The following is a 21,217-nucleotide window of genomic DNA, read 5'->3' as shown; positions in this document are numbered from 1 at the left end:
TGAAAGAAATGAATAAATATTTGACTTTCATGCCTTTTGCATCAAACATTTCCTGATTGTTTTTTTCTCATTCTAAGTTGCAGGGATTTTTTCGTGCCTTTATGGGAGAGACAGGACAGGCGATAGAGTTAGAAATTGGGGCGAGCAAGAGAGTGAGAGAGAACGAGAGCGAGGGGAATTAAATAAGGGGGAGAGGGGCCACTGGTTGCCTTCCTCGATGACCACAAGCTCTGTACATGGGGCGTGCGAAACCAACCACTCGGTGCACAGAGACTTGAAGTTTCCTTGAGATCAATAAAGTATCTATCTATCTATCTATCTATCTATCTATCTATCTTTTAAACTTGGGTAATAGTGTAGGTCTGTTTAGAGTAAATTTGTACTGACAGATTAATAAAAAATACTAATGTCACACAGCCTCATAAAAATTAAATGAATTAGGCCAAGATGTATGATTTGATTTAGAATGTAACATATATTAATGATATGCCCATCCTAAAAAGGCTTACAGGACATTCATTGGGCAAAAAAAGGTTAAATGCTTATCTACTGTATATTATACCGAAAGGGCAATTTGCTATCTTATCCAAAACTTTCCAAAGAACTGGAAAAAAACTGCAATGTTTGGATTCTAAAGTCTCTCCAGCGAGAAAAAGATTGTGTGAACATAATAATCAAATCCTTTTCAGTCAAGGCAAATCACACACCTCTGTCCTCTGGTCGTAGACCCATCGCCCACTCAGGGCGCGATCACACTGTGGCCTGCCTAAGCACGCTTCAGCCCTACAGTCCAGTTTGACCAGTGTGATCGCCTCGGCACTGGAACTGTCAGAAGAGATGCACAAGCATGCAGGAACACAACGTCGACACGCGTCATTATGGAGGAATCCAGCGTGTTCTGGCAGTATCTGTTTGAAATGACTGACACTAAAAGTCAGTGAAGTAGCCGTCATGTCCTCCGTGTTATTCTGCGCTTTGTGCAGACTCAGGCTTTCCCTTTATTTATTTTTTTTAAATATTCTCGGGTCTGCTTGTATTGTTGACGGCGCGCGCTTCATAATAACATAAAGCATGCAGTGCTGTATTACCACGTTATGTACAAGAGGTAACCATGCTCGGGCCCAGTTTGTCCTGAAGCAGTGTGAGTGCAGGCCGTGCCAGCCAGCGGGGGAAGGGAGGGCCAATCATGTTTAAGCACGGTATGGAGACTGTAAAGATTGACAATGTTTTACCCAAAAGGAAGACTCTGGCTGTACTGTCACTCTTTGATGTGTGTACCCTACAGGGACTTGAGATGAAACAGTACAGTTACCTATTGGTTGTGTCCTAATTCTGATTGTCAACTTGGATGTTAGTTTTCGATCCCTACCAATCAGGAAACGGAATGATTTATAGCCTTTAGAAAAACGTCGACGATTTTTGGGTTTCTATAAATCTGGTACTTCCTCTTTGTATACAGGGCATCTCGTCTTTGAGGATAATGTTTGAATGATTCTTATCTGAACACACCAGCACATAAAGGACCAATTAATGCAGGATGTGTTGAAAGCGTACAATAGTTAAGTTTTAATGATGTTTGTTTTTTTATCGTTTATTCCTTTAAAAATACTTCACAATCGTACTTGTGTTTCTCTCACACATACAGAGCGCATGAGTCAGTGGTCTGATCATCCTCTCAGAGAGAAAGATGGAAAATTTAAATCTCCCACAATGCTGCAGGCTTCCTCCACCCATGGAAAAAGTAGACATCATTTAAAAATTGTCTATGTAGGGGCATCACATCCAGCTACAAGGCCCTTGGGTTCATAAGCACAGACTGTAGAAAAGATGGACGTTTAGTCCCAGGGACGTCACACATTGGTTTGTTAAGCAGAGTTTTGAAGCACAGCGATGGCAGTCAAAATTGAAAATGCTGACTTTCACAGTGACCGTGGGTGTGAATTCAACTATGTTCTCCTAATGTTTCCAATCCTTTCTCTCCTCACTGTGTCTATCCACTAAAAGGAAACAGTCGCCAAAAAAAAAAGAGCTTAAAAAAATGCTGTCTCAAGCTAACTTTTGGTTAGCCAATAAACATGCAAAGAGGTGGAGCTGAGGCGGGTTTTTGCGTCCTGTCACTCCGATCAACGACGACTCCAATGACGCAGAACACTTAGCCTTAATAGAATAAAATCGACGGGTCTTTAAAATAACTCATCTCGTGCAGTGTGTACAATAAAGACGTGAGCTTTTGGGTTTATTTCCCCTTTCGAAAAAGCATTTTTTTAAAAAAGGACATTTTATAGAGTGACTTCAATCTCTCCACATCATTTACTCCGTGGTGAAATACCACTGTAGCTTCAAAGGGTTAATCTACACTCTCCAACGGCTGTTTTTTTTCTCTTTTTTCAAGTAAATCCTGTCATGCGAGGGGTCAGAAGGTAGATTGGGCAACATGGCTTTTAAGGTCTAATGAGCAGGGAGAAGGAGGAAGAAGGAGGGGTTTTAAACCAGTAAAGGGTTAGCTCTGGGAGAGGGAGATCCACAGATAGAAAGAGGAGACCAGTTTGTGTTCAATGACCACAGGAACCGACATGACTGATCATTTTCTGCCATTTCCAGCCTTCTCTAAGAGCTTAAATGTCATCTGCACTGGGTGCGGCATCTGCACACATTCACATAGACCAAAAGAGGCAAAAAAAAAAAAAAAAAGAAGTCCCACAGACAACCGCACCCAAGGGGGACGTTTTGGCTAGGGCTCCCGTTCCCAAATTTCCAGGCAAGATTTTTTTTTCCCTCCCACTTCCCGGGCAGCTACGAGAAGCTAACACGGGTGTGCACTCCTTACTAAATATATTGCAGTGAAGACACATCCAGCTGCGTTCCCCGTGGAGGCTTTGCTCAAAAATCTAAATAAACACATGAGAAGGACTCTCACTGACCATAGAAGAGGAGCTGTAACGCCAGAGGCAAAGAGGAAAACACAGATTCAGGTCATGACATCTCAGATTGAAGGGGCGGCCACAGTGAAAGCTTCTTTGTTTGATTTCTAGTTCCATGCTTCCCACACATGCCCATGCACTCCCATTATTATGGATTTGCATAACCCTGCATACCAGTGACAGTTGGAAAAAGCTTGTATCGTCACATTCTGATGCAAGGATCACTTTGTAATAGTTGATTTTGAACGAGCTCTCCCATCTTATTGAACACGAGGTAACATTTCCAAACAGGTCCACCCTGCACCAAGAGGCTGAGGCGACCAACCAAGGATCCACGATGTGCAGCAGAGCCGGTATGGTGATGAACCTCGAGAGAAAACTTCCCTCCACGCCCTCGTGACGCTCCACACCCTGCATTTGGTGACAATCACATTCCTGCTCCCTTATGAGACACAACAATTCATGTCTTTATAACTGCCCGTCACACCCACAGATAATGTGCACACGCAGAAAGTCCTCTTCTGTTGCTCAACAGGTACATCGTCAACAAAGGGGAAACATCTTTGAAGCAGAATTCCCTCAAGTCAAAAATCTGTTCAGTGACAGCTGCTGTTTAATCAAAGAGACACACTGGATAGATTAAATAGGGATGCATATAATGACAGACAGAAGGAGAAGAACTAGAGCAGGTCAGGTAACTGGAGCTTCATGACAGTGGGGCTCTCAGGTGACAAATAAGCAGAGAGGGAATAGGGTTCATTATATGTATATACCGTAAATTCCGGACTATAAGCCGCTACTTTTTTCTCACACTTCGAGCACTGCGGCTTCTACTCCGGTGCGGCTAATGCATGGATTTTTTATGGGGGACAATGAGCTTGTGCCGCAAAAACATTTGACTTCGTCACGTCGGATCTTAATATCAGTCATTTTGCGCTTCATGCACGCACCCTCATGATGGAAAACACACGGAGAAATACATATGATGCAGCTTTCAAGTTAAAGGCGATCGACCTGGCTGTCAAAGAAGCTAACAGAGCTGCTGCACGTTAAGATGACACTGACAGCGACAACAGAGACTGAGGAAGTGAGTAATGAAGTCATTCTGAGGCAGTGAATGGATGGACTTTTTCTTGTGAAATATATTACGGTCATCTTTTTCATCAGCCGTGTTACAGACACCGTCGGCTAGGCTTCGTGTTGTAACGGTTCATGTTGTAAAGTCAGTAGTTGATAATGTGTTCATAATTCCGATTATGTGGAGAGTCAGTGAATGCACCAGCGAGAACGTGTTGAGTGGCTGTATGAGAGAACGCTGGGGGAGAGAGTTGGATTGTTACGGCAAGTTATGTGTTGCTCTCTGCTGTAAACGGCGTGGTCACGGCCGACAGTGATCGGGTTATTAAAAGTTATTATTTGAACGCTCTCGTCGTCCTTTAACGTCCGTACGGACGCTACAGTATTTGCGGATGTTACCGGTAGCCTACGTCTGTGTAAATAGCTCTTGTTATAGCGTGGACACCTGCGGCTTATAATCCAGTGCGGCTTATATATGTACAAATACATTTATTTACTTATTTTTAGCCGGTGCGGCTTATATACAGGTGCGCTCAATAGTACGGAATTTACGGTAATCTGTATATGTATATAGTTCATGTGGAGGAGTGTTTTAAGAACAGTCTATAAACCTGTGGATGATATTTGACCTTTCACATTAGTCTGCACTCTGGAATGGGCAGTGTGTGAGTGTGTGAGTGTGTGTGTGTGTGTGTGTGTGTGTGTGGGGTGTGTGTGGGGGGGGGGAACGACTCAGCAGAAAGTGAGGTCAATCAAAACTTGAGGCGGGTTAAAGGGTAAACCAGGTAGAACTTTGTCCCTTTAAGCTCTCCGTAACATCTGCTTGAGTTGGTTTTTAAACTTCTGTGCGATGCAAAACCAGACGGACATCTGGTTCTCAACTGACTTAAAGCCCATGAGGTCAATGTTAGGGCTCCAGGTACTTTGGAGTTTTTATTACCAACTGTCTGCATATGATTCAGTGTTAGATTTACTGCTTAGCCTTTCAGCCAATTACATTAAAGATGCCCCTCAAACATTCAGCTTTAAGACAAACCCCGACATGTATATTCAACACAAATAAAGATTTTAGAAAGGTTAAAAAAAAAAGAAACGTTATTTTTGTTTAATGATTTTTTTTTTTTTTTTTGAAGATTTACATTTGGGTTTTTTTTTCTTTTTTTTTTTGGACCGTGGATAGATGACGAAACCAAGATCATTTGATGAAGACAGTAAGCCCCATATTTGCCAAATCAACATTTGACGGACTGTATGTTATAATGTTTGCATGTGTCAATGTAGGTCATTCTTCAGCGTTTAACAGTTGTGCCCTGCTGCCCTCTTTCCTCTCTGCCTTGCTGGACAGACTCAAACTCTCTGTGGCCCCCTGCTAAATTACATAACAACCTAACACGCTGGAAAACATGAGCGAGCACCCCCCGCCTCAACCCCCTGAAGAGACATGAGTGTGCATATGTCTGTGAAGTGGACAGGCTGTCTGGCTGGGTAATCTCCATTATGGGACAGCATGCACACGCACACACACACACTTTTCAGCCCCAACACACGCTGCGTTTTGGATACGAACGCGCTCTGTAAATGAAACACACCGGCTTATTAGCGTAACTAAAAGTTAAAACAAAAGTAATATTCTTACAATTGGGACAAGCAGCTTCGTGTAAATGAGTGACAGAGGACGGCGGAGGTGTGTGTCTGTGTGTGTGCTGTTTTAAAGATACGCTCATTCAAACACGCCCCTATGACTGCGTGTTTGCCTGCATGTTCATATGAACAAGTGTGCTAATGTGTCTCTCCTCTCAGCTGTGTAAACATCCGTCCACCTGCCCCCCCCCTCCTCCACACACACACACACACACACACACACACAGAGAGGGAGTCCCCTTTCTGTCAATCATCTCTCAAACTCGATGTATGAGCTCCATGCAGACTACAAAACTCCTCTAATCTCACCCAATAACTCGCTGCCTAATTTGCAGCTGACACCAGACACGGCAGCAGACAGGTCTGTGAAGCTGTCACAGGGGCGAGGGGTTCATAATCGGTCTGAAGTTTACAAAAGAGCTCAGGTAGCACGCTAAGACGCTTTGATTTTCAAAGCCACAATGAGTGTGATGACAGAAAGAAGAGCAGGTACAGGAGCGGTTTTGGGTGAGGTTGGAGGAAAGCATATCACACGTGTCCTGGTGAGAAGTAGAAAATTCAGTGTTCAAATGTTTCCCCTTATTTGACCTAGTGTTAAGGTATCCTCTGGACCATAAAAAAAATTAGCGCTTCATTTAAGCCATATTTCTGCCCACAGACGAGACACATTCCACACAAAAAGTGCTGCAAAGTGAAGATAAGAAAACACAGGCTGAAAGAAAGAGTCTTCAGGTTAGACACACACACACACACGCACACACACACAGTGTTGTCCTAGTCTGCAGCTAAGCTACGTGCTAAATAAAAACAGAACTTTTTGGAGTTGCCTTGGAAACCGAAACCTTTTAAGAAAAGTATTGTGGTCTGAACACCAGCGTTGTAAATTACAAACTCAGTGGAATTCCTGGCACAGAGTGGGCCAGCACTGTGAGGCCGGGCGAGCGCTGGAAGCTGGCACATGGATCGTAAGAGATGGACAGATCTATACACTGCACTGATTGATTCTTTTATGCATGAAGTAGAAAGAAACAGCAACGGTAGTGATACAGCAAGCCCCCCCCCCCCCCACAAAAAAAAAAAAAAAAACTTATGACAGCAGAGTCCTGTAGGTCAAGAATAAGAGACCTTATCCAAGTCATAACAACACGCTTTGTGGCTTTGGCCTTAAAACAAGAGGATTTGGTTGATTTGTCTTTATCAATCTCATGTATTCAAACAAAAAAAAACACAGCACAGGACTAATGTTGCTTCAGGTTACACCCTTTTCAAATGGAGGGAATTGTGCTAATACAACACGAGGAGCCAGATTCCATACGTTGTGCTGATCCTGAGTGTTTACAAGTAGCTCAGCCGGAACACTCCTCCTACCTGAGCAACAACGTGTTTGTGTGTCTCTCTCTCTCTCTCTCTCTCTCTCTCTCTCTCTCTGTCTCGCTCGCTCTCTCTCTCTCTGAGTGTGGCGTCGACAAAAGATTAACCTATGGAATGATCCGCAGAGAAAGGGATCACAGGGTGCGGCTCTGTTAAACCCATCCCTGCATTCTTGCCTTGCCTCTCCTCTCCTGCCATTGGTCACCTTCTCTGTGACTTTCTCTTTCTCTTCGCGACGCGCGTTACAAGCAGCCGTCTCCTGTTCTCTTTGTGTCTCTCGTTGCTTTTGCGTTTGGCTTTTGTGCCTCTTCCCCCTGCTCTCCATGGGAACTGCAGGTTTAACCATGCACAACAGGACTCAAGAGTTTCCTTTCAGTCAAATGCTGGGATGAGAGAACAACAAAACGTTCACCCTGCAGTCTTAAGGAACTGGCATCACACACAATGTACACGACGACAAACATACCAGATCTCCACTTGATGATGTCGTTGAACTCTTCATTCGCTCCGCCCTCTGCAGTGTCACCTTTTGAAGCCATTGCACCCACTGAATTAAATCCTTTTTTTCAGCTGTGTGCAGCTCAGTAACAGACCTGTAAGTGAAAAAAAAAAAAAAAAAAGACAAATCACATACAATTGCACTGTCGCTCACTAAAGTGGCAAATGTTTAGACTGAACTTAAGCTTCTTTCATCTTTAATGTGACTTAAAGATCTGGGAATCGTCTCAAACGGCGGCGCAGGCAGTCAAAGTGTCACATGAGGTCCTGCTGCATTCACACAAACATTCAAACAAGGTCACGTAGTACGCAGGAAGATGTAGCGCTTCACGAGGAAACGCCGTAGGTCGTTAAAGTCCTGAGAGCTACTTGAGACTTTGGCTCCATGTCCAGTCAACAGTGTTAGAGAGGAAACAAACTGGTTAACTAATTGGCTTAGGCTGACGATCAGCGCACGGATTAATGTGTTCAATGACTCATGTGACAGAAACTGATGCTGTAAGTCAGCTCAGAAAAAAAAAATGAGGCAATACTTTTTGTCCTATTAAATGCTTTTATCTCATGTTAACCCAGTGCTGTGTTAGTTCCACTGGAAGGATGTTAAATGTGAATATACTCATGGTTGTGATGAAATGAAGATGCTGCCAGGTGTTTGGTAGAATTTTTGTAGGACAGCAGTGGCATGCAGTGGGGTCAAGTGAGGTCATTTGGTCAATGAAGTCAAAGTTTTCAGGATCATAACCCCCCCCAAAAAACATGGGGGGGGGGGTTATGATCTGAATCTGAGAGCGAAGAGTATCCTCGAGAGGATAAATTCAATAACATCATCATATTACAGATGTGCTTTATTTCTTGTGTGGTCATATTTTGAAATGTTGCTGTGATGTTCTGTCTGCTCAACTTGTAGTTTGGAAATAAAATACCATCTCTCCTAATCTCCAAATGTTTAACTTGTCCCCAGTTCACTTGGCTCTGGTTATTTCTACGAGTCTTGTTGCAGCTTTGCCTGATAAGTGTAGGGATCATACTTGGACAATATGGTCTGTTTTAAATTCAGGGTATCCTTTCATTAAATTCACAAGCATGTCCACTGCCAGAAATAGTCAGCTTTTTTTTTTTTGCTTCTTCTTTTTGTTTTACCATGAAAGGAGTTTACAGTGTGCTGTTTTATCAGCACAGTGCATGGTGAGTTACACTTCTTAACAGATGATGCAATATCCAAAAATAACATCTGTAAACTGAAGGAAAAGAAAAAGACACACTCAAATCTGTTTTACTGACAATTTCAGTTCCTCTCTGTGTTAGAGGAGTAGCCTATAGTCTTGACAAGTAAAGAAAAACAACTGAAGAAAGACTTTGAGGCTGTCATGTCTGTATTTGCACAATTTAAGTTCTGTCCATTCAACAAGGGCTCGTCTAATTAAAATAGAGTTTTTATGTTTTAGAGAAGCAATACTGGCACTAAGCACACACTTTTAGGATTTAACTCAAGTGTAGCCTTAGTGTAGTTAATGTTTTATCTCTCGGATAGGACTGAGGTATTTAAAGCTTGCACACTTTTTTTTCATCAAGCAGGAAAGTCTGGTTAACGCACACCAAGAGCCAGCTGTGCTCTACTTAACACAGCAGGCTTCTTTCACCGTTTTAACCACTGTGAAAGGTTACATTACAGCCAGCGTCTGACTTTGCACTTGAGAGTGAAAAGTTATATTCCGTTTACTCGATGAAGGTGAACATTACAGGTTTAAGGTTTGTTTCTTGGGGTCCAGCTCCAGCACACTTACCTCTGCTGTCACCGTGGAGTCAGGGGACGAGCTCCCTCAAAACAAGTCCCACAAAAACGTGCAGTGGGTGTGTGGGTGTGCAAATACAAGCAAAATGTATTTTCAAAGTCAATCAAAGTCAATCCAGTTACTTTACGGCATTTTCTTCAAGGTACAAGCCACTCTTCTGAACAAACTACCTAAGTAAAGAGACTCGTCCTCCAGCGCATCCAGTCTCCAAAATGTGCTCCAAAATAAAAGCCTGAAAAGACGCCTTTTTCCAACACAGGACAAAGAATAACTACCGGAGTCCTTTTAAGCAAATGACCGGTTGTCTCTCACGGAAACGGAGAGATGGTTATTACATTTCACGGGTGAAACACCGCAGTGCCGTGGACTCAGGTCCCACAACTTTGTTCCCTGTTGCTTACTTCACTCTTTCTCCCTGCTGCTCACGCCAACGTGAAGCTGGACGCAGTTAGCTGCGCTAAAACAAGGAAGTAGTAGACTAGTCTGGCTCCTTCAAAGTAAAAGTCTGAAAATACGATGAAACTAAGGCAACTACTGCGAAGTTACACCTTGAAATTGCTCTCACTTACTTTGACTTGACCTCTTGGCGTTACATAAAAGTAAACATTAATCGCACTTGTCAGTTTATGACAAAACTAAACTAAAACTAGACAAAGATAAAACAGTTGCCCGGCTTATCCAAATTGACCTTTATTGACATGAACTGCAGGACTAAGACGAGAATCCTCTCAAAAGATGTTCACATTTGTTGCCAAAATCCCTCACGCTTCCTTTGTGTCATTATTTTTAGGAGAGCCAGACCGTACATTACTTTTCAAGCTTTTATTTTGTTGGTTCTCAACGGAAACATCGTGTGTGCTGTTAAAGACTTGACAGGGGTCTTGAGTTTTTCTTTTCCCCCCTCTGGCTAAAAGTTTTCCTGACACTGAAATGGAAACATGGCGCTGTGGGCGTCACGTGACGTCACACCAGCAACACCAGCGATTCCCACTGGAAAACGGAGCTTTACAAGAATAGTGTGGAATAACAACTGGAATGTTTACTGAGCCAAAGGTTTCACAATTTCCACTAAAAGGCACCAAAGATAGATTACTAATATAAAGCCATAGGATAAAAGAAATTTGCCCTGTTCTGTAATATAATGATAATATAATAAATACATAGATCAAAACATAGTCAGAATATTGCTGTGTCAATGCATAGAAATGTACTCTAACAGTGTTTTATTATGTATAAAAATATCCTGTGATCAATTATCATGTAAGTTACATTAACATGCTCTGGCAGGTCAGGTCAGGTCAAATTATAAATAGTTTTGGTGGTTTAATCGTTTACAATGAAACTTTTTCTTGATCTGTGTAGGGTACAAGGTAGCTTACATATACAACAAATACAATAACTGACGCATACATCCTATTTCAAAGGACTGTACAAATGCATCTTCATTTCATATTTCATCTCCTTGGTTTTCTTACTTATAACAGTAATGCTGTATCACAAATTCTCACATTACACAATACGACTACAAATAAATCCTCTGTATTTGTATTTTTAGAAATAATTATTTACACCATACCAATTAAAACATAATAATATTCTGTTGTCAATTAATATCTTCCATACATAAAATGCTAATAGCAACCAAAAAAAAAAAGTTTTGGCCAGATTAGCAACCACTTTTCCAGTATACCTGAAGGACTGAATAATAGATTAGCCCATTAGAAAAAGCCTCTGAGGCGTTGGGTATGCAGATACGTTTATCATCATTGTAAGCCTTCCGTCTTTCTCCCTCCTTCTTCTCAGTTTTCAAGGCTCTTTTGTGGATGGAGCTCAGAGAAGAGGTTCGATTTCATATATTAGTGCTCTCTCCGGCCACCTTTCAAGGTACAGCAAATGTATGTTTGTGGATAAAGATGGAGGTGAGAAGATGAATGCCCACTGACATGTTTACACTTTTAAAACAAGGACATTTTAACTAACAAGGCTGCAGGAAATGACTTTTATGTTCAGTATCAGTAATTTGTTTTCACGGTGTTTTTCAAGACTTCTTTTCAATGAGCAGCAGCTATATTTGTGAAGGTTTTCTTGTTGCATAGGATGATGAATGGGTAAACATGAATCCAAAGACATCGCCCTTGCAGTGAAATTATAGGTGCGAAATTGTTAAGTCTCTATATGCAGTGGCCTTGTCTTGGACTTCAGCCAGGAGCCTGCAAGAATGTCTTAGAGCGCCCTCTGGTGTCCAGATTGTGTAAACGTTTGTTTAAAAAAAAAAAAAAAAAAGATCACATTTAACCCTAAGGCTTCATTTAACAATAACGACTTAAAACGACGGATGTCAAAAGCTTTTTATGTTTAATAAAAAAATAAAAAAATAAGAAATTGTGAACAAATTGTATTTAATCTAACAAAGACCTGGTTGTAAATGTTACTTAATCTTCCAACAATATTCTCTGTCAGACTCGTTCAAATTGACCACCGGAGTTATTATTATAGGTATAGTCTGCAAATGTGCGAACTGTATCGATACTTTAACTCTAGTGGGTCAGCAGGAAAATATCTTTAAACACCTTCATTATCAGACTATAATATTACGCTCTAAATTGATCTTCAGTGTTTGAGTGCTGATATCATTCACCGTCATTACTAAATTCAGAGAAGACTTTAGAAGTTAATTTAGAAAGAAAATGATACGAGGATGAATTTAAAATCATTGCTTTTAAAAGTATATTCAATTATTATAACAGTGTTTATTTTTACAGTCTATGGTTTAGACAGACAGACAGTTACAATAAACAGTGAACATTAAACAACTGCTGTCCCCCCCCTCCTAAACCCGAAACAAGCCCCCCTATATTGCTAAGATTAGACAAATTACAAATTAAACCTGTGCAATTAAACAATAGACCCATACTTACATAAAGAAAATGTACATAACCTGTGCAGGAAGGAGAACAAATATAGGCCTATGTGATTTACCATAAAGTAGTTATGTGTAAGACATTAATTATGTAGTTTCACGCATATTACTGTAGCCTGTGTGTTTATTTCGAAGTGTAATGTGTCATGATTTGGAGAAATTCTTTACCGATGACGGCATTTGGTTGTTTAACGTTGAAGACTTCAGGTAATATTGACACCGTTAAAAGATTTACCAGGAGTGGGGTTCGAACCCACGCGGACATATGTCCATTGGATCTTAAGTCCAACGCCTTAACCACTCGGCCATCCTGGTGAATATACCTAGATCCGCAATCTCGGCCATCGATAAATGAATGTGTATATAAATCTGATTTCAAATATTTGTTACATTACTATACATACAACGTCTATGGGTGCAGTGTTAGCAAATAGCTAACGTGTAGAGCTACAGACCGGAGCGAACATGCTAATGTCGTGCATGTAAGGCAAGGTAAAGCAGTTTAAAACATATAACGCCGCAACTACTTTATTTTACACCACACAATGCAACACGAGCATGTAACAACTTTAACTGGGTGTCTCGTGTGAAACCCGTTCTACTATTATTGTTAGCGCGGAAAAAAAACTTTACTTTTTAACCCGAACTAACAAGAAGACAGAGCAGCTAACAGTGTTAGCATGTTCTACTTATAGCACGAGTGCGGGCTTGCTGCTCTGCACAGCTTCAGTCACACTGAAGTGATACGACACACAGTCCGAATTTAACTACTTGGGTCACCTCTTTTGACTTTAAGGTATTAACGCAGAGAAAAAGCTAAACGTATATAAAACAAACATGGCCCTTTGAAGTTATTTAGCCTAAATATCCGCGCAGAAGTTTCGGAGAAAGACTCGGACATAGTGAAACCCTGATCCTGGTCGCTCCTGTGCTTGTCTGAAGGGGGCACTGACATGACAGTAGTCTTCTCTTCTTCAACTTCTTTTTATTTTTGTTATAGAAGGAAACAGTTTGTTTCCCCCTCAAAGTCACGATATGTTAATAATCATTACTAGGGAACTCTTTCTTCAAAGTGACACAATGTTTAAATATAACAGTGAAACATGTTTGCATAATAAGCAGAAGTTTAAATGTCTTTATTGAGTTGATGCCTGAAGTTTCAGCACTCAAATAAAAGTACCATACACCTGCAGACTGTAAATATTACACAACGCCACATAAAGTACTACAAATGAATATTTATTCAAACCATTTTGTGCCAAAGTCTCAAGCAGGCAACATTTGGCTATGACAACAATTGCTTAAGATTATTGGTTTATCATATTTCAGCAAAATAAACTTTTCTATACAACCAAGTTAACATACTGAAGCCAAAACTCAACAAACCATTGGACCATTTGTCAGCATGAGTTGGCTATGGGACCACACAATGAACAGGGCACCTCAAACAGCTTATGATTAAATCTCTTTTTTCAAAACTGCTCAACTTGTGGGAAAAGATGATCAGTTATGATTTGTGCATGATTTTCTTTGAATAGCTTGTGACTCAAATAGGAATCTGGAGAAGCCTGCTGATTTGTCTCTTTTCAACACTCTTTGGTCAACGCTTTATAGCTATGGCGTCTCAATATTTGTACCTCTTGTTCAGCCCAAATGGTGTTTCATGACTGTCCTCCAAAAGAGATCTGTTTCTATTCAAAGTGTGATCGCATTGGGACCCTAACAATAACTCATTGAAACCCATGACTCATGTGGGGTTTTTAAAAAGGAAACACATTTTTAATTAGCTACTGCAGAATTTATTGTCAAATTAAAATAACTTCCTTTTTAAAAATACAAACTTATTTTATACACTCGCACCAAAAATTGGAATAACTTCAATCAAAACAACATGTATAGGCCAAAGCTGTTAGTTTTAAAGTTAAGCTGATTGTCTGTGAAGTGTGTAATTAAAGTAAAAACGTTTTTGTTCAACTTTTCTCTAAGATGTCCATGTGTTTAGCAAACTGGTTCATATTTTTTTTAATTTTTTATCCTTAAAATTTTTTAAATGACCCCAAAAACATGGCCTAAAAATGTTGGTTGTGTCTCCAACATGGTAGACAGGGACAACATTGCAGAAAAGGATTTTTCCTCTTGTACTGTAGGGCCTTCTTTATTTGGACATTAGTTTTTTCAGTATATTCTTCAGTGGCACACACATGAGACTCAATGTTATTGATCATGGACCCCTGCTCCTCCACCAGTATGGCCATGTCCAGGAACAGTTCATGGACCTGCTTCAGCCTGACCTCGAGCTCAACCAGCTCCTTGTGCCTCCCTTTGATCTCACACAGAGCCATGCGGGACGTGCGTGCACCTTGTGTCTGCAGACTCTGGGACAGCTCAGTCCACCCTTCCCCTCCTTTGTCCACCATCACATCAAGCTGCTGATCAGTGATTTCTCTCCCTAGTATGGAGGCCTGCCTCTGGATCCTCCCTCGACATGTACTCCTTTGCATCTCCTCTGCCTCATTGTAGTCACTCATAGCAGCATGGAAAGCACGGCTCAACGTGTCGTACTGAACTCGGGCAATGCGACTCACAGCAGAATATGGACCATCTTTCTCCTCAAGCTGGGCGGTCGCTTTGCCCAGGGCCTGAAGGCGAATGTACAGGGCCTCCCCACTTTGCTGGATACCTCTGGCAATGGTGTCCGAGTCTTTTTTGAGGAGGGTGAGCCGCCGAACAGATGTGCCAAAACGCTCATTTTGTGTGCGCAGATGATCTACCTTTAATTGCAGCATGGAGATCTTGTTGCGTATTGTGTGGGCCTCCTCTAGGATTGTGTCAATAGTTGAGGTGTTCTCAAACACAACTGCCTCTTGAGACAGAGTCACCTTGTCCACATCGTACTCTGGTCCAAAAAAATCTGGATCAAAGTCCTCCTGCTCCTCACTGATGGTCTGCAGCCTTTCCAGCATGTCCCGCATCCTGCCTGAGGGTAAAACAAGATGGTGGTTATTCACCATTTTCAAACAGCTGGAATTTTCCTTAAAAGTATTGTTATAGTGCTGCCTACCAGGTTTACAAATCAAATGCATTTAGAGAATTGTAAATGGACAATGTACATAAACTGATATTCAAACAAATATATGATGCCTGTGTTAGCCAAACAGCTTATATTCAGCAGTCCCTTTGCTTAAGTACAATGCAATTGAATATCAAGAGTGGAAAATATTGGATATTGGATGCAAACAGCTAATGGCTAGATAGATCAGGTTTATTTGCTGACCTGATTAAGACCTCAATGGTCCAAGCATATTTGTCTTTTAAATAATTTAGCCATTATAATAAAGGCCTTTTAGTATTTTTTTCTAGTTTCCTCTGTTTTCTAAAAGCACTTACATGCGTACATGTTGAATTTACTTTGACCATATAAAGCAGCAACTCCCCCCCCCCCTTTGCTCAAACCAGTATGTTCACTAACTAAATGTAGGTAAGCTAACATTTTTGTTTGCCAGGCTATTATATTATTTGACTATCAAACAGCAATGTTAGCAGGGAAATAATTATTGCTTAGATTAGCTGGTCAAATGAGAACTGATGAGCTGTTTTATGTTGAAATATCCTATATCCCCTAACATGTTTATTTTCTGTGTTCTTTTCACTAATCCAGAAGTGTTGAAATCACTGTTTGTCACAGTCCCTTTACACACTTACATGCATACACAGAAGAAAAACATTTGAGTAGAAGTGGTTGCGATGGGAACACAATCATTTGGGCCGTGTCTAGAAATTACACGATAAACTACTTTGAAAAGCATCAAATACATCAAGTATTTTTTAATTCAGTAGATGTAAGCTTACAACAAATACCCTAGTGCTCCCTATGAAAGTAGAAACTCTGTAAATTAATAGCTTTCATAGTTACATACAAAGGTTCTTATTTAATGTAGGACTATATGCAACCACTGCTATACAGCTACACATAATGACGGGTCACTTCTCTGGTTTTCTCTCTGAACAACAGGAGTCTCAAAGGAATGTCTAAAACCAGGAACAAGGAAGACTTTATCTCTTCTAAAAACAGACATTTCTTTTCAGAGCGAGTTTACCAGAGAAGACAGTGTTTGACCATTTTCTTTTTAAAACCTAGTTCTTAGTAAACTCACTTTGTCAAATAAAGGTGGCATGTAGCTTCTGAAAAGATGGTGTCCACCTGAATCTCTGCCAGCTGACTCATCTTAACCCTTACCTGAGTTTGAATATACTACATGAAACAATTTCTAAAGCTGACCCAATGAGTCATGAACACTTCCATGTGATGCACTTGATGGCAGCTGTATCATTTCATTCTTTACAAGCTGCTCTGTCAGTGCAGCTTTAATTGAATACCTTTAATTATCACTTGTCTCCACTGTGCCACTGCTACACCCGAGAAAACAAATAAAATATAATAAAATAATGATGTTGCCCACGTCTTACCTTTTTAACTGGGTCCACAAACAAACCAAGTCAACAGATCCTTCCAACTTGTCACAGACTGATTTTCTTGGTTCAAGACACCGGAGAAACATTTTTTTTTAATCTGATGAGGAAGTTCCCTGTGTGCTCAACGTGTGAAAGACTGCCGCCCCTTTCCAGGTGACAGCACAGGACATGGACCTTCCCACTGTAACACACAACACCTCCTTGAGTAAAGAACCTTTTTTTGATTGGCTCAGTTTATTTACGCCTCAAGAAACGCGAGACATTGGCTGAAATTGCGAAGTCCTCCCTAAACTCTGAGCCCTTATTGACTTAATTGACGTCACCTGTAAAGTGATCGAGTGCACGAGGTTGCAAGGGCTTGAAATGGTTAAATAGGAATGGGACTGCACCTTACATTGTGGGGTTAAATAAATAAATATAACGGTACTAATATGCTCTCTGTCTCTTGATTTTTGTTCATAGACTTGCGGTCGATTTCTTCTTTAGTTTTGCTTAATTTCGATTTTGATTTGTCTTGATTTTTCGATTCATTGAAAATAAAACAGACCCGCTTATCTTAATTCAGCTCTTTATGTTTATATATGACACCATGGACAAAAGGCAGACAACTTCAATATATATCATAGGAAACAAATCACAGAGCAGTGAGGAGTAACAGATGAGTGTTCATCACAAAACCTTTTCTGTGTAAATCTACATGACAGACTAACAAAGGGAATTAAAAGTGTGTCAACACAGAATGCAACCAGAATTAATTTCACACAAAGAAATTCCTCATTTAAATGTATTGTAAAACAGAGGATATTTACAACTCGATCAAGAACCATTCAGTTTACAATGTCTGAAACATCATCTCTGCTGTTTATCAAGGGGATCATTATTTCAAGTTTGAGCTCATTAACTACAAAGGGTGTTCCCCATGTCTTGAACTGGTGTGACAGACAGTACAGTATGCCTGCCACAATTTATTTTTTTCACAATTTATTTTCAACAAATGTTTTGAAAACATGTCTGACAGGCTTTTCATGGTGTTTATAGAGAAATATATCCCAGCAAGCTAAAAGACAATGAAAAACATTTCTTCATTCCAACTTTTCTCGGGTTAGTCATAAATTATCTCTGATCTGAGATACCTGTCTCAGACATTTTATACAAACTTAACAGACATTCATGTTTTTTAAATACAAATTCTAAATATTTTACCTGAGCAAAATGAACTTTTCTTGTTGTTTTAAACTTTCTGTGATACAGGCCGCATTAATGAACACGAAGACAATAAGAAGAGCAGAAAATGCTAGATGTCCTGATGTTTTCCCAGATGTCTTTGTCTGGAAATAACACCTAGATTATTTTGCCATCCCTACAACCACATTTGTGTACTTTAGTCATTAGTTGTTGTAACATGGGAAACAGCTGCAAAACATCTTTTTAAAAGGGTTGTTACTGTCATGACGTTTGGCCTTGCGAAGCTTGACGAGGGCATCTTGTATGCCTTCATCAGTTTTCTGAACATTGGTTTGGATGGAGGTAATCATGGGGCCCTGCTCCTCCACCAGCAGCGCAACGTCCAGGAAAATCTCATGGATGCCTTTGATTCTGTTCTCCAGGTCCAACAGCTCTTGGTGGCGTTTCTCGATCTGGGACAGAGCCGATCGAGCCGTTTTACCCTCAGACATGACGTTGTCGTTAAAGATGTTCCACTGACCTTGCTCGATCATCTCTTCGACCTCCTCTCCTGTCACCTCTCGTCCGACTATCTCCATCTGCCTCTGAATCTGGGCTTTACAGTTCTCCCGATGGCTCATCTCAGTCTCGTTATAGTCAAACATGGCATCACGGAAACCATTGCTTAGGCCGGCATACTGGGTTCTGGATATTCGTGTGATGGCAGAACTTGAACCGTGAGCTTCCTCTAGCTTGTGGGCTGTGCCATCCATTTTTTGCAGACTTGACAGAATCCCCTCCGCCCGAGCTTTTATGTCAGCACCGATAGCGTTGGAGTCCCTTTTGATGGTGCTCATGGTGGTGACGCCCTGGGTTAAACGAGAGTTCTGCTCACGCAGCCTTTTGACATCCAAGCGGATGAGCTGGATCTCTCTGTGGATCTCTTGTGACTGTGAGAAGACCTCCTCCAGAGCAGGGCTGCTGTCCCACACGACCGCCTCATGAGCCAGCTCATCCTGAAGGTCCACATTGCTGAAGGTGTCAGAGACGGTGGACTCTGCATACTCCATCGGCTCCATGTCCACATGGCCGTTGGACATTTCCTGCAGGTTGCTCAGTCTGTCCCTCATGGTTGGGCCTGAGAACTACAGTGAAGGTTTTTGATGTCAAGACGATTTTCTCTGTCCAGTAATCTTTCCACGTCTAAACCACATTGGTAAAGATGATTCTGCGAAGAAGGCCTGCCTGAAAGACAAAAACATTTTTTTTTAAATCAGCTGCAACAAACAACACAGAGTAAATTCAGTTTCTAAAAAGAAAACAAACCTGTAATTTGCTAGTTTAAACACACCCGGTTTCTATTTAAAGTTGTCATGCCTGCGTTAAAGCCAATCCTTCTTCCTTTAGCTCTTACCCACCCATCACTGGCATAACAGGTTCTCCAAAGAATAGTCAGACGTGTTACTCCGCACCAAACTTGTTTTTTAAACTTGTGATGTCTCTCTCAAGACATTTATTTTGACTAATAATAAACTCACTGGAGCATCAATGTTGTACACCAGATACAGGAATATCACAACAACAAAAAACCTTTCTGATGTGACATGAGAAATCAGGTTATGAAATTAAAATGCATTTAAAGTATATTGGACTAAAGTTTCCAAATATTGCTTGATGCAGTTGTCTTTTTCTGTTTCCAGTAAATAATAACAGACTTTCTGTGTGATCAGCAGAGGCTTAAAACGACACAATATGAAGATGTAGTCGGATAGACGTTCAAAGATCAGATTACTCTTCAGTTCTTTAAGCTTTCATACGTAGGCTATATTGTTACTTCAAATGACCATAACACCCTTTAAAAAACCGATATAGGAATAGTTAAGAAAAACTCAAATATTTGATTTCCCTCAAACAATATTTAAAGTGTCTAGATATATTTCAATATATATATTTCATATCTGGTTTAATTCATGGTTCATATTGCTGATAGAATATGTATCTTCGTTTTCGTTTTTTTTTTGTTGAAATATTCACACATGCGTACATTGATTTTTAGTTTTACAATATAATTCCTTTTTGTATAACTCGTACAAAAAAGCATTGTGTGTATGGCATAACTACAACACAACATAGCTAATTCACATTTAATCCCAGACCCGTAAAATACGTTAGAGCATGTGCTAGGACAGGACATTGTCGTTAAGGTTTCCTAATTTAATGAATTATCGAAATATAAAAAGACAACTTCTTACCTGCTTTGCTTCAGACATCAAACCTTTTCCCTTAATGTAGGATGAATGGTACCACTGCACCATCCTTCAGTACCAAGGTTGACTTCTATGGTGGTATGAAAAAACAAAGGGCAAAACATGCGGAATGCAAATATCTTTGGAGCTGAAACTGGTAGGCTATTCAACGGAGGTTTTGATGGGTGAAAGATTGCGCCACGCCGTGCGACTTTATGAAGTGACTCAAGGAATGAAGACCGGTTGGTTTGGCCTCGAGGAGCGTCAATTGGCTGTGACAAGCTGAGCGGTTGCTGTAAACCAAGTTAATGACATTTTGTTTGACAGGGAACTTTCCCGGAAGAACATTTTAAAATGGTTATTTCATCTGGAGCAAAACAGTTGTTTGTTCCTTGAATAGTGTACGTTTTGGTTGCAGCGTTACCTGCCATTTTTAACCCTAGCCCGTGCTGAGGTGAAATGACGTCACGGAATAAGGCACGCCCAATGACTATGAATTGTATATACATACAGTATGTATATATGTGTGTGTGTGTGTGTGTTTTGCATCCATATATATATCCATTTATATTGCATAATGGATGTAATTATTGTGTAATACTGATGGCAAGTGCACTATACTCCTGCAGTTATCAATGCAGTGTGATATTAAATAAAACTCTCCTTACACTTTGTTATACATGATAGCAACTTAACAGTGATAGCATTTCCTTAATACTTCCAAAATAAACAGGAAACATGAGTAACATGAAATAAAAAGATACTTTAGATACTTCTCCCATCTTTATGTGAATAAGTAACACGTGAAGGCGCGTGCTCGATACTATTGAATTATCGCGGGCATGCCTCCTGCTCTTCTCTTTCCTCGGTACTGCTGCCTTCAAGTGTACCTCGGATTTTTAACTATATAGATTTTAAACCAGCGTTCCAAGATTTTTTTTAATATATGTATTGTGTGGTGTTTTATTTAAACTAACACAAGCTGCAGCATTGTATAAGTGAAGCTGTGGTATGAAGCAGATATTCTGTTCTTTCCGTAACATGTAATAATCATTTTTTTGAAATCCTCATAGGATTTTCATAATCCTCATTAGACTTAGAGATGATGATAAG

General features: G+C 40.5%; 4 protein-coding genes across 7 annotated transcripts in view; all 4 read right to left on the bottom strand.

The window, feature by feature from the left end:
- Positions 1-9,734, bottom strand: part of utrn (utrophin) — a gene marked incomplete at its 3' end in the record, with an annotated part of 174,280 nt that extends 164,546 nt beyond the window's left edge. For 3 of the 4 annotated variants that reach the window (XM_079360729.1, XM_079360723.1, XM_079360725.1), the window contains exons 1-2: positions 9,293-9,734; positions 7,477-7,603 (exon numbers count right to left, since the gene is read on the bottom strand). In XM_079360729.1, the coding sequence (XP_079216855.1) occupies positions 7,477-7,549 (73 nt within the window). In that variant the 5' untranslated portion in view covers positions 7,550-7,603; positions 9,293-9,734. The remainder of the gene's footprint in view (positions 1-7,476; positions 7,604-9,292) is intronic. The other variant, XM_079360724.1, reaches the window with a different exon arrangement.
- syne1a (spectrin repeat containing, nuclear envelope 1a) overlaps positions 1-21,217 on the bottom strand; it is a 286,238-nt gene that overhangs the window by 25,603 nt on the left and 239,418 nt on the right. The gene's annotated exons all lie outside the window — the stretch shown is intronic.
- On the bottom strand, positions 13,328-17,039 carry LOC306834784 (syntaxin-11-like). The gene is made up of 2 exons (XM_079360974.1): positions 16,689-17,039; positions 13,328-15,198 (listed from the first exon to the last, which is right to left on the bottom strand). Exon 2 carries the CDS (start codon positions 15,191-15,193, stop codon positions 14,291-14,293), a length of 903 nt encoding a protein of 300 aa, XP_079217100.1. The 5' UTR covers positions 15,194-15,198; positions 16,689-17,039; the 3' UTR covers positions 13,328-14,290.
- Positions 17,255-20,643, bottom strand: stx11b.1 (syntaxin 11b, tandem duplicate 1). Its single transcript, XM_079360961.1, has 2 exons — positions 20,111-20,643; positions 17,255-19,103 (listed from the first exon to the last, which is right to left on the bottom strand). Exon 2 carries the CDS (start codon positions 18,986-18,988, stop codon positions 18,083-18,085), a length of 906 nt encoding a protein of 301 aa, XP_079217087.1. The 5' UTR covers positions 18,989-19,103; positions 20,111-20,643; the 3' UTR covers positions 17,255-18,082.

This window comes from Symphodus melops (genome assembly GCF_947650265.1).
Source record: "Symphodus melops genome assembly, chromosome: 1".
Taxonomy (NCBI): domain Eukaryota; kingdom Metazoa; phylum Chordata; class Actinopteri; order Labriformes; family Labridae; genus Symphodus; species Symphodus melops.
The sequence above is the reverse complement of the archived record's forward strand: the minus strand, read 5'-3'. Positions and strand labels throughout refer to the sequence as shown.